The sequence below is a fragment of the Nelusetta ayraudi genome, unplaced genomic scaffold, assembly GCF_046127955.1.
Source record: "Nelusetta ayraudi isolate G7.1 ecotype Tasmania unplaced genomic scaffold, CSIRO-AGI_Nayr_v1 ptg000003l, whole genome shotgun sequence".
Taxonomy (NCBI): Eukaryota; Metazoa; Chordata; class Actinopteri; order Tetraodontiformes; family Monacanthidae; genus Nelusetta; species Nelusetta ayraudi.
The window spans coordinates 3501989-3515217 of record NW_027466053.1 but is presented as its reverse complement, the minus strand read 5'-3'; the positions used below and the strand labels follow the sequence as shown (position 1 = coordinate 3515217).

The 13229-nt window shown below is 44.1% G+C and overlaps 2 protein-coding genes across 2 annotated transcripts in view; one reads left to right on the top strand and one right to left on the bottom strand.

Annotated features, from left to right (window-relative positions):
- LOC142890456 (NLR family CARD domain-containing protein 3-like) overlaps window positions 1-1933 on the bottom strand; it is a 32745-nt gene extending 30812 nt beyond the window's left edge. The window contains exons 1-3 of the mRNA XM_076029510.1: window positions 820-1933; window positions 532-671; window positions 36-111 (exon numbers count right to left, since the gene is read on the bottom strand). Of these exons, the coding sequence (XP_075885625.1) occupies window positions 36-111; window positions 532-665 (210 nt within the window). The 5' untranslated portion in view covers window positions 666-671; window positions 820-1933. The remainder of the gene's footprint in view (window positions 1-35; window positions 112-531; window positions 672-819) is intronic.
- Window positions 1934-10203: 8270 nt separating this feature from the next.
- The window catches only part of LOC142890433 (NLR family CARD domain-containing protein 3-like), a 38745-nt gene continuing 35719 nt past the window's right edge, over window positions 10204-13229 (top strand). Inside the window, exon 1 of the mRNA XM_076029461.1 lies at window positions 10204-10316. The gene's annotated coding sequence lies outside the window, so the exon portion shown is untranslated. The remainder of the gene's footprint in view (window positions 10317-13229) is intronic.

Sequence of the window (13229 nt, the reverse complement as noted above, 5' to 3'; positions counted from 1 at the left end):
TCTCAGAGGGAGAAGTGAAGGAGGTGCAGGTGGACAGTCTTACTGTGATCACTCTGGGTGTGACTGGCAGGTTGCAGTGCTGCTCCACACCCACCACTCTTCTTCCTCCTCCTGTGGATGGAGACACTTTCATCAACTCGTCACTTTTTAATCTTTGTTTATTGAAATTATTCATTTTGTCTTTGACGTGAACTTTATTTTAATCTTTGGCTCTAAATCAGCTCTAATTCCCATGATGCTCTGCTCCCAGTCTGCCCAGTAGAAATGATTTCATCAGCTCTGGTCAGTTTTGAAGTCAACACTGGGTTGTGCTTCTCTCCAGTGATGCTTGTTTGGCTTTGGACTGAACTGGATTTCAACACTTTGAAATGTGAAGGAGCTGCAGTGTCAACACTGACATCAATGGATCCAGTTCCACCTTCATCTTTACACACACACACACACACACACACACACACACACACACACACACACACACACACACACACACACACACACACACACACACACACACACACACAGTGTTCTTACTGTGTCTCAGGAGGTCCAGGTTCATCACTGAAGTTTAGAGGTTCACCTTTGGAGTGGTGACTCTTCAGAGACACACAGCTGAACCCTGGAGACGCTGCTGCTCCGTCCTCCTCTTCCTCCACTCGAACACTCATCTTGAGCTGGAGGTCAAACAGGAAGTGAGGCAGTGAGCTCAGAATACTCTGACTTCCACTTGGGAGCGAGAGAACAGGAATAAATCAACCAGACTGAAGTCACATTGTTGACTAGCGTCACACTGAATGAGTTATTCAGTCAGTCAGGACTCACCTGCTGCTGCTGCTGCTGCTGCTTTGCCTCAAAATGTAGCTTGACACAGAACAACTTTCACTTTCAGCTTTTCTTCCTGCTTCTGCTGCTCACTGTGGCTCTTCCCATCCAGCCGCCTCAACTGCTCCCACATTTCCAGGAAGTCAAATGATGCTGTGTGTGAGTGAGGCCTTATTATGGAACCCACCTGAGTCCTAGGAAAACCCCGCCCCCGCTGCTCTGAGGGGCTGGTGACGCACCAAACCCCGCCCATGCGGCATGCAAACCCTACCCCCACTGCTCCGAGGGTCATGTGACGCTCCATTCTGAACGTCACCTTGATTTTTGTATTTTTATTACAAATTAATTTAAAGTTCATCTCAGGAAGCTAATATAAGCTATATTTAATGGCATTAGCCTACATATGTTTCCGTTTCAATGGACGGTTCATTGATCTGTTTTACTGCAAAGAAAGGGCTTAATGATATTTAATATTCTGTAGTAAATTGATGGACTTTCTTTGTCATCTTTATTATTTATTGTCTGCAGGCTTGCATTGCATCCTCCTGCTTTTGGTTAAATTGATTATCCACAATCAATAAACATTATGTACAAATACAACAGAATACACTAAAATCAGCACTGGTGTATTAATGAATGCATGATTGAGTTGAATTGCAAATTCTGTTTGGCCTTTGCCCAATGAGCAACTGATCAGTGTATTCTGTCACCAAACAAAATAATAAGTACATGAAATAACGTATACAGAATTAGTCTCTTTATTCGTCTCCCATAAACAGAATACATTCTATTAAGTGCAAAGATTTACCATAAAGGCAACAGTACACTGAGTGCAAATTTAAACAACCATAAAGGCTAACATGAGTGCAAAACTACAGATTTCAAGTAAATTAATATTTGGCCCAACTCACTTTTTTCCAAGGAAGAGGTAGGAACAATACCTAACAACAGTAAGTTTACTTAAGTTACATTGGGTGCCTTTTGCTCTCCGCAACCAAGTGTGTCAGGTCATGGGGAGCTATTGATCAAACCCTCTTTGATGGCTGACTGTACATGTGGTCTGATCCAGTCCTGACTTTGGCAGGGCGTCCAGCATTAAGGCGACCTCAAGCTGCACCATCAGGTGTTTCTTTTAAGCCTGTGAGAGAGGTCAGCTAGCAGGGTTGGGTTGATCACTGGGCTTCATCCAAACTGACCCTGCAAGGCTGCCGTTACATCGCAGTCTGGTTTGTTGGCAGGCAACTCTTGGCTGCCACCTTCTGGAAGCAGTGTGGATAACGCCAGCTCGTTCGGGCAGAAAGTGTATTATACAGTGAGGATGCCAGTTGAGATTGGGCTTAAAAGTTAAAATGAAAAATAAGGGTCACTGGACGAGGCTGAGTTGTTTCTGCTACTGTCTTAAATTGGCCTTTTGCCAGAAATTAGGAAAAATTAAGTTGACAAAAAAATTAGAATAAAGAAAAATGACGAAGACAAAAACACTAGACAAGACGACACTAAGAAAGACTGACAACACTCAGGAAAACTAAAAACTAACTCTGAGACAAAGGAACTGAATTCACTGGTATAACTTGGAGAAGAGGGTGGTCTTTTGAACTCCAAGAACCAATGAAAAGGCTGTTCCAACACGCACCCTGGCTACTTGGCCAAGGGAATCCCTTAGGCCGAATAACTATTACCTGAGGGCGTCTTGTCGATCACGTGTGGTACTTACGGAGTTGTCAATCAGCGCAGCAGCAAGTCAATTAATAAAGAGTGTGTTTTGACTACCGGATTCCTCCTTGTTTCTGTATCGACACATGACATGGTGTCAGAAGTGACCGACTTCACGCTCAAGAAGTAAGAAATGGCAAAGCTTGGACAATTGAACAACCTGATTCTGAAAATGAATGGCTTGTCAACTTACCTATAAATGGCAGCACTATGGAGTTCAAGATAGACACAGGGGCGGACATTACAGTGATGTCACAGGCTGATTTCAGGAGGCTGCCACAACGCACTCAGCTGATCACTGCAAAGAGAGGACCCATCACCAGCCCAAGTGCGTACAGGGGGCAAAAATACAAATTTTGGGTTACGGTAATTAAAGGGCCATACTCTCACAACCCTCTGGGAAGAAGCGTCGCCACAAGAATGGGACTGGTCATGAGAGTTGATGGTATGGACACCGTTATGCTAAATGATGTGTTTGGGAATATTGGTTTGCTTAAGTGTGAACCTGTAAAAATTGAACTAAACACCGACTGTGAGCCCTACTCACTGACCACACCGCGTCGCATCCCATTTACCCTCCTGCCAAAAGTTGAGGCTGAACTCATAAGCATGCTAGAGATGGGCATTATTGAAGAAGTCACAGAGCCCTCAGACTGGTGTGCCCCGATGGTTCCCGTGGAGAAGAAGAAAAGTGAGCGGGTGCGAGTGTGTGTCGATTTAAAACGCTTAAACAAGGCAGTGAAGCGCGAGGGGTTTATCCTTCCAACATTAGAAGATATTGCTCCCAAGTTGGTTGGAGCTAACGTGTTTTCAACCCTCGACGCTTCCTGTGGATTTTGGCAGATCCCCTTGGATGAAGCCAGCCGAAAGTTGACGACCTTCATAACCCCGATGGGAAGATTCTGCTTCAGACGTCTGCCTTTTGGTATTTCGTCAGCTCTGGAAATTTTCCAGAGACAGATGTCAACGTTGTTAAAGGGTCACGATGGAGTTGTCGTGGTGATGGACGACATCCTCGTGTTTGGAGCAACAAGAGTAGAACACGACCATCACCTTGCAGCAGTGCTGAAGACCATTAGGGACAGCGGCTTAAAGTTGAACAAGGCCAAGTGCCATTTTGGCAAAACAGAAATTCGGTACTTTGGCCACATCATAGGTGCAGACGGCTTGAGACCTGACAGCGAAAGAGTTAAAGCCATTACACAAATGCCAAGTCCAACTTATGTGACTGAGCTCAAACAGATCCTTGGGGTCGTCAACTACGTGAGAAAGTTTTCTCCCAACCTCTCTTCAGAACTGCATCCCATCACCTCGCTGCTCAGGAAAGAAAGTGTGTGGGTGTGGGGTAGAGCACAAGAAAAGGCGTTTGAGAGAGTAAAAGCCATGATTGTGTCAGCACCAGCGCTTGCATATTATGACGCCAATGTGATGCCCACTGAAGTGGCTTCACAATTTGTGATGTTATGCCATTCCTCACCGGTGGGTGGCAGTGAACACGGTGTGCCGCTTCGGGGAGACAGGAAGCGCTGGGGTACCACCTGTTCCTCAGAGCTCATGCTACGCCATAAAAAGTGTTACACGTGTTCTCCGCCTCATCTTTGAAATTGTTGTCTTCTGTTTATTAGGTGAGTGAATGTTATCAAAACACTGATAAATGTTAGACTGTGTGTCTGGGTAAGCGATGAACGTATGTGTACTGTGAAAGGTGGAATGTGTTTTATGTATTTCGGCTTTGTAAAACATTTTTGGTTGCACACGCGCACTCATTTGCGCACACATACACGCGAACTCACTCGCGCACACATACACGCGCACTCACTCGCGCACACATACACGCGGACTCACACGCGCACACGCGCACTCATTTGCGCATACGTACACCCGAACTCACTCGCGCACACATACACGCGAACTCACTCACGCACACATTTGTGCACACGTACACACGCACTCACTCGCGCGCACATACACGCGCACTCACTCGCACGCACATCGGCACCTACACTCGAGTACATATCCACACATACACGCGCACTCACTCGCGCGCGCATCCACACGCACGCGCACTCGCATCCACACGTACACCCGCATTCACTCGCGCGCACATACATACGTACGCACACACACACAGCCATTTGTATATATATTCAGTATATCTGTAATTTTCATTTTTTGTGTAATAATTTCAATGTTTAATAATTCCAATTTCAATTCATTGCTGAGTAAGTAATATATGTGAAATAAAGAGAGCTCATGCTACGCCATAAAAAGTGTTACACGTGTTCTCCGCCTCATCTTTGAAATTGTTGTCTTCTGTTTATTAGATGAGGTGTTCTTTTAAATATCTGGACCCACTCCCTCTGCTGCGGGGGTGCAACACCAACCGCAACACTGTCATCAGCGCTGATGCAAGTAGCTATGGATTAGGAGCAGCTTTATTGCAAGAACATGAGGGTGAGTTGAAGCCAGTTGCATTCTGCTCCCGCATACTGTCAGATGCAGAGAAGAGATACTCACAAATTGAGAAGGAGTGTCTTGCAGGTGTGTGGGGATGTGAGCGTTTCGCTCGTTATGTACAAGGCATGGAATGCTTTCGTTTACAGACTGACCATAAACCACTGGTGCCCCTCATGAACACATATTATTTGGACGAAGTCCCCCCAAGGTGCCAAAGACTCTTAATGCGTCTTCTGAGATTCAATGTAGTGGCCGAACACGTCCCGGGGAAGTACCTCGTTGTAGCCGATGCTCTCTCCAGGAGCCCACTGACTGTCAATAGTGATGAAAACACAGACCAGGAAGTACAAGCTTACGTGGAGTCAGTGGTAGCAAATGCGCCTGTCTCATCACAAGAACTCACCAAAATCCGAGCAGCCACACTACAGGATGAAGAGCTGCAAAAGGTTGTGCAGTTCATCCGAAACAGATGGCCGCCAAAGTCATCACAGCTTCCATCCCTGCATAGATATTATTCTGCCAGAGCTCACCTCTCTGAGACTGATGGACTGGTGTTGTATCAGGATAGACTGGTCATCCCTGCTGCGCTTAGATCAGAAGTGCTCAAACAGCTACACAAGGGACACCAAGGGGTAACCAGGTGTCGTGCTCGAGCCAAGATGTCAGTATGGTGGCCCAGCGTCAGTGCAGATATCACAAAGACAGTGTCAACATGCAAGTTCTGCATTGAAAATAAACCAACTCAAAGACGAGAGCCACTTCTTACCACACCTTTACCTGGAGGCCCCTGGCAGCGCATTGCTGCAGATTTGTGCGAGTTAGAGAGGCGGAGTTATCTTATTGTGAGTGACTATTACTCTAGAGATATTGAAATCGTTCAGCTGTCTTCGACATCTAGTCACCAGGTCATTGTCAGGCTCAAGAGTATGTTCGCGAGATGGGGAATCCCGCTGGAATTAGTGAGCGACAATGCCACACAGTTCACCTCTAGCGAGTTGCAAGACTTTTGCCAAAGCTATGGGTTTGCACATACGACCACAAGCCCTCATTACCCCCAGGCAAATGGTGCTGTGGAGCGTGCTGTGCAGACTGCGAAGCACATCTTGAAGCAGCCTGATCCTTATCTCGCTTTGATGTGCTACAGAGCCACCCCTAGTGCCGCCACGGGTGTGAGTCCAGCTCTACTGATGACCGGAAGGCACAACAGGACCACACTTCCTATGCTGGAAGACAAAATGCATGCAGATCTGATAGATAGACAGCAAATTCAGAAGAAGGATACCCAGACTAAATCAGCCTACCACTTCTTCTATGATCGCCGTCACTCTGCCTTGCCACTTCCGGATCTTCAATCTGGAAAGTTCAGGTGACTCAACTCAACTAAACTTTATTTATAAAGCCAGTGACGTGCAGTGAGGTATGGGGTTGGGGAGGCACTGACTCAAAAGTCACAATTTACAAACATAAAATATGATGCTAATAGAATGGCTTCAATTCTGGGTGTTTTAATTACATTGAAAAACATTTTAAACACACCACTGCATAATGCAGGATATATCTTACCTTTACTTGGAAATGAAATCCATACATTCAAATCCAGGCATTGTCACACGTTGAAAATGAAAGGCAGGGAAAGCAGTAAAGGTGATTTTTTTTTTTTTTTTTTTGATAGCGCAGCCACAAAGTCAATCTTTTCCAGAACAGCAGTCCGTTTGAAAATAACGAGTTCTATACTTTCCAGGCACCCCCGTCGTTTGACGCAAACCTCGCATCGCACATCTGGCGTTGGTTTCCCACTACTTGTGACTTCTTGCTTCCATTGAAAGTCCAGTTTTGAGAAATTTTTTCTTTTTGAAATCAAATCTTCCATTTTCAGGGCAAAAAATGATTGCAGTTTGCACAGCAGTTGTTGTTGTTGTTGTTTTTTCTTTTGCAAGAGTTTACCGGTCCAGGGGCCCGTTGCACGAAACTAGGATAAGGGATTAAGCCGGGATATGTTGATCATCCTGGATGAACTTATCCGTGATCCGGTTGCACAAAAGTAGGATAGGTGGAAGAGCAACATGCTATGGTATAAATTACCATGGACATTTATTCTGTGGAGTGAACCTGCTCCAGACCAGGCTAAATTCTAGGATCTATTTAATCTCACCCTGTATTTCAGTAAACAATCACCACCAACGGAAACCAATAGTTATTCCACTGCACATTGTTATCACATTCAACTAGACTCACTGGCATTATTTCAACATTTGGAATAATTTAATTATATTATTTCAACTTTTGTAATCATTTAATTTCAATCATTATAGAGAAATTAGTTGAGATAATGTTGCAATCATTTGATAATTTGTTACATAACTTATATTTTACCACGCATCATATATAAAAATACACATCCCATATAAACATGAATACACATCAAAGAGTAACATGAGGTTCTTTTTTGTGACAGTTGACGGTCCTGTCACCAATGCCTCCAATAAGTGATCATGCACCCTGGCTACTTGGCCAGATGGTTAGTGCGTATGAGTATCACCTGGGAGTCTGGGGTTTGAAGCCTGCCCAGGCCCTTTGCGTCTTGCCACATTTATTGAGGTTTCTATTTACACCTCACAAGCTGCAAATCGTTTATTATCACTGTACCTTTTTTTTTTTTCAATTCAATGTTATAATATCTACTACCTGAAAGAATAGATATTTCAACTGTTCCCTCTTCTCACGTTTTATTACCATAAAGTGTTTTAATATTTCTGAGAAGTTGCATTTCATGGTACATTAAGTGCATTTCTTCTAACCTTATGAACGATGCCTGAGTTTCAACTTCCAACCAATCATAGCACCAAGGTAGAATTACGGATAAAAAACTTTCATCTCTTTTTAGGTCAAAAGGTGCATACATGAAACAAACAGACACCATCATAATACAATTGACCTATATTTATTTTAAGATGTGTCATGTTCTTGGAGCTGGGAGAGGAAAGGAGAATAATTATTATTACATTTTTGTTCCAGTCAGCATACAGTGTGCATTGAAAGTATGACTCAGCTCTAATTCAAGTTTTTCCTTCTTCTTTTCTTTTTCTCCATTTCAAGATTGAGTTCAAGAAGAGTTTTCTTATTGTTTTACTTTTTATTTCGGACTCTTATAAAATGTCTGCAGTCTTCCTTCTTGTATTGTATGCCCAAATCAGCCAGTTGCATTTGCTGCTGTAGATGCTGGGCATACAATTGTCTGATAACTTATGACTTCTGTTTACTCATGACAAAGCACAGTGGCAATTTTGCATTAATTCCCACTATGTTGCCAGGATGGCTCTCTCCATACACAGCATCTGAGTCCTGTTACACAAATGAAATTTTGTGTGGGCACCAAATGATGCTAAAACAAAAGGTGAGCAGGCACCTTCTGCATACAATGTACACTTGTGTATCTTAAATATTAGTTAGGGTTACCATTTTGCAGGATGTTCTTGTATTTTATCGCAGAACCTTATTTTTTAAGCTGAAACGGACATTCAGTGAAGTTGTCTATTTATCATTGTTACGGTTTTTTGGAGCTACATTTACACAATGTCACGCACATCTGCAAAAAATTCCACCTACAATTTCAACTGGTTCGCAGTCGGAGTACGACTTCGTTTTCAGATATGATTATTATTATTATTAACTATTATGATCGTAATTGTGATTATTCCAGCGGAGGAGCGAGTTTGTATTTGTGCACTTCCTATGCATTCAGACAGTCTGCGATACTCTGTTTTAATGCTGCGGTGGTGTTGTCTTTCTTCTGTATTTCTTATTTTACCTCCTCATAAGCCTCCATGAGGATTTCCGCCTCGGACGGGAAAAGGATGCCGCTCTCGTTGTCATGGCAAATCCTTGATTCTGAGCTCGATAACGGGGGTCTATCTGAGAAAGCCGTGTGCGCGCACTTATCCAGGATAGGTTTCACCTGGCTTGATGAATCCGTGTGCTCTCATCCTGGATGTGTTTTTGTGCAACCGATTAAGCCTGGATACATGTGTTGTGGATTGGTTGAGCGCGGCTTAGTTACTCATCTTGGATGACGGAATCCTACTTTCGTGCAACGGGCCCAGGGTCGGCCAAAAGACACCTGGAGACGTTCCACTCTTCAAGAACATTGGAGTGAGCTGGCAGGAAGCCAAAGCCCTGGCCCAGAAGCCAGTGAGATGGAGTGCTCTGGTCGACGCCCTGTGCCCCTCAACGGGGTGAAGAGGATTAAGTGAAGTAAGTGAGTGAAAGAGGAAGACCGGGTCAAAGGTCTCGGAGGCAACAACAGGTTCAGCACCTTGGTACAGACAAGTGTAAACTAACCCCAGAGGGCGCTAGCCAGCCAGTGTTGTCTTTGTGCTGCTCACCTCTCACTGTCTAAACTGAAGTGACTTTATGGCGTCAGTTGGTTCAGTGAATTAAAATGCAAATCATTATCAATATTACATTGCAATCACAATATTAATATTAATATTACAAACTGCAGTCATTCCGTGACTCCAGGGTTGTTTGTTGTTTTTTTTTTCAAAGCAAAATGCTAATATCATCAGTGACACACTGACACCTGGTTGTGTCTCTGGAGCCACTGAGGCGCTTGGCCAGCAGACTGAGGACGATGGAGTCCTCTGGTGGACACTAGGGAAAACTGCAGCTTGGTCTTTCATTCTGGAATGTGATTCTGATCAGTGACTGGGAATTTGACTGGGAGGAGCCTAGTGTGGAGCAGCAGCAACAGGAAGAGAAAGTCAAGGTGTTTTCAGTGCGACTCCATTTTGAGGCAACAACAACAATGAGAGGAGCAGCAGGTGAGTCTTGAATAAGACTGAATTAGAAATCTTCATTGAAATAACACATTTTAAATCTGATCTTTTTTATTCTTATTATTGATTCAGTCAGAAAACACATTACAGACCAGGCATGGACAATCAGCAGCAGGTAGAGAAGGTGAACGTGTCTTCTGCGCGAGGCCATGTTGAGGCAGCAGCAGCAGCAGTGGGAGCAGTGGGAGGAGCAGCAGGTGAATCCTGACTGACTGATTAACACATTAAATGTGACATCAGTCAACACAATCTGACTTGTGTCTGTTTGATTTCTTCCTGTTCTCTCCATCCCAAGTGGAAGTCAGAGTGTTCTGAGCTCACTGTCTCACTTCCTGTTTGACCTCCAGGAGATCAGAAGATCGGCGTTGGAGTGGAGGAAGAGGAGGACGGAGCAGCAGAGTCTCCAGGGTTCAGCTGTGAGTCTCTGAAGAGTCACAGGTCCAAAGGTGAACCTCCAGACTTCAGTAAAGAACCTGGACCTCCTGAGACACAGTAAGAAAACTGTGTGTGTGTGTGTGTGTGTGTGTGTGTGTGTGTGTGTGTGTGTGTGTGTGTGTGTGTGTGTGTGTGTTTGAACTGGATCCAGTGAGGTCAGTGTTCACACTGCAGCTCCTTCACATTTAGATGATTTCATCCAAAGTGACCCAGTGTCGCCACCTGCAGGAAAATAGATGAAGTCTTGAATTGTGAAGCTGCATGAATTTGAAATGAGACCAAAGAACAAGAAGTGATTAGTGAAGGGCCGACGAGGAGGACAACTTCCTGTCAGTGTTTGTGGAGAACCAAACAAGGATTGAACTTTTCAATGTGAACTTCAATATTTCTGTTTTCAACACAGACGGAGAGCAGAGTCTCTAGTGTCCAGCTGTCTGTCTATGAAGAGTGACTGGTCCAAAACTCAACCTCTGAACTTCAGTAAAGACCCAGGAGCTGACAGTCACACCGAGACTGACCACAGTAAGACTGTCCACCTGCACTTCCTTCACTTCTCCCTCTTGAGATCATGTCAGGAACTCCAGTGAGAAGATTCACTGAGGGACGTTTAGAGCAAACAGTCACACAGCAGCAGCAACAGCAGCAGCAGCAGCAGCAGCAGCAGCTTCATCAAAGCAGCTGAAAAAGTTGTGGAGAGAAAATGATGCTCACACTGTCACACTGATGTTTTCTTCTCCAACCTTTTCTCTGCTCCAGAGGTTGATGATGGTCTGCAGGAGCTTCTACAGCAGCAGAAGATCAGTCTGGAGAGGAGATGTGAACGTGTGACTGAAGGTGAAGAAGCAGGAAGTCAAACCCTCCTCAACAGCATCTACACTGAGATCTACATCACTGAGGGACTGAGTGAGGAGGTCAACAGACAGCATGAGGTCAGGCAGCTGGAGACCAAGAAGACCAAGGAGAGACTCCAGGACCGTCCAATCAGGTGCAGCCAGATCTTTGAAGCCTCACCTGAGCAGCAGGGACTCAGAGTCAGAGTGGTGCTGACCAACGGCGTCGCTGGCGTTGGAAAAACCTTCTCAGTGCAGAAGTTCACTCTGGACTGGGCCCAGGGCCTGGAGAACCAGGACCTTCATCTGGTGCTTCCTCTCTCATTCAGGGAGCTCAACTTGGTCAAAGAGCGGCACTACAGTCTTCTGGAGCTGCTCCATGTTTTCCATCCAACGTTAGAGAAGCTCACAGCAGAGCAGCTGCATGTCTGCAAACTTCTCTTCATCTTGGACGGCCTGGATGAAAGCAGACTGGCTCTGGTCAGTCAGCGTCCTGCTAACAAACCTGATCAGAGGAGATCTGCTTCCCTCGGCTCTGCTGTGGATAACTTCCAGACCTGCAGCCAATCACATCCCTCCGTCATGTGTGGACAGGCTGACAGACGTATGAGGCTTCACCAATGACCAGAAGGAGGAGTATTTCAGGAGGAGGTTCAGAGATAGAGAAGATGTGTCCAGCAGGATCATCTCCCACATCAAGGCCTCCAGGAGCCTCCACATCATGTGTCAGATCCCGGTCTTCTGCTGGATCACTGCCACAGTTCTGGAGAGCATGTTGAGCTCAGAGCAGAGAGGAGAGCTGCCCAAGACCCTGACGGACATGTACTCACACTTCCTGCTGGTCCAGACCAAGAGGAAGCAGCACAAGTATGGAGGAGCTCCACAGGAGCTGACGGTGGCTGACAGGGAGCTTCTTCTAAAGCAGCCCAAGAAGTTCTCACTCTTACTGCAGGGCCTGAAAAAGATGATAAAGCCAGAAGAAAGCAACAAGCTGATGGAGGCTGACAGGGAGCTTCTTCTGAAGCTGGGCCAGCTGGCATTTGAACATCTGGAGAGTGGAAACATCATGTTCTACAGTGAAGACCTGGAGAAGTGTGGTCTCAGTGTGACTGACGCTTCTGTGTACTCAGGAGTTTGTACAGAGATCTTCAGAAGAGAGAGTGTGATCTTCCACAAAACCATCTACTGCTTCGTTCATCTGAGCGTCCAGGAGTTTCTGGCTGCAGTCTACAGCTTCCACTGTCACACCAAGAGGAAGAACGAGGTTCTTCAGGATTTCCTCACACACACACACACACACCAATTATCCCTAACCTATGCGCTGGAAAGCACAAAAATATACAGCAAAACATCTTATCGTAAACATACTTTTACTGATAAAATAAAACATAGGCAGATATCCTTAACAATTTTAAACCATGAGTTTTCTGTGCAATGATAAGCATACATGCACATGGGAACATGTTGGCCCATTTAATCCTCTTTCTTTCTGTCTTTCCTTCTTTATCATTGGACTACAAATATATTTCTGAATTAATATGTTTTCCTATTTTATCGTAGGTGGATCTTTTTGACTTGGTCATTTTAAAAGTAGCTTGCATGTTGAAAAAGTGTGAGGACCCCTGATCTATGCCCTTTTTCAATTCCCACAAGCACTTTCACTGTCATCTGCCTGATTACACCCATGCCATTTTCAGAAAAAAATTGCACAACCTGCCATATTATATTACCATTTTCTGAAAATTTGCACAAATAGAATACTTTCAAAAAATGTATCATACACATAGCTATCAAGTCAAGTTATTTATTTATTGTCATTGTTGAACAAAGTTAACAACGAAATTTGTTTGGAGCATCCCCATAACCACTGGCATCAGTACCGATAAAAATAAGCATAAATAAATGGGAAATATATATATATGTAAATATATATATATATATACATATGTATGTATGTATGTATGTATATATATATATATATATATATATATATATATATATATACATATGTATGTATGTGTATATATATATATATATATATATATATATATATATATATATACATATATACATATGTATGTATGTATGTATATATACATATATACATATGTATGTATGTGTATATATATATATATATATA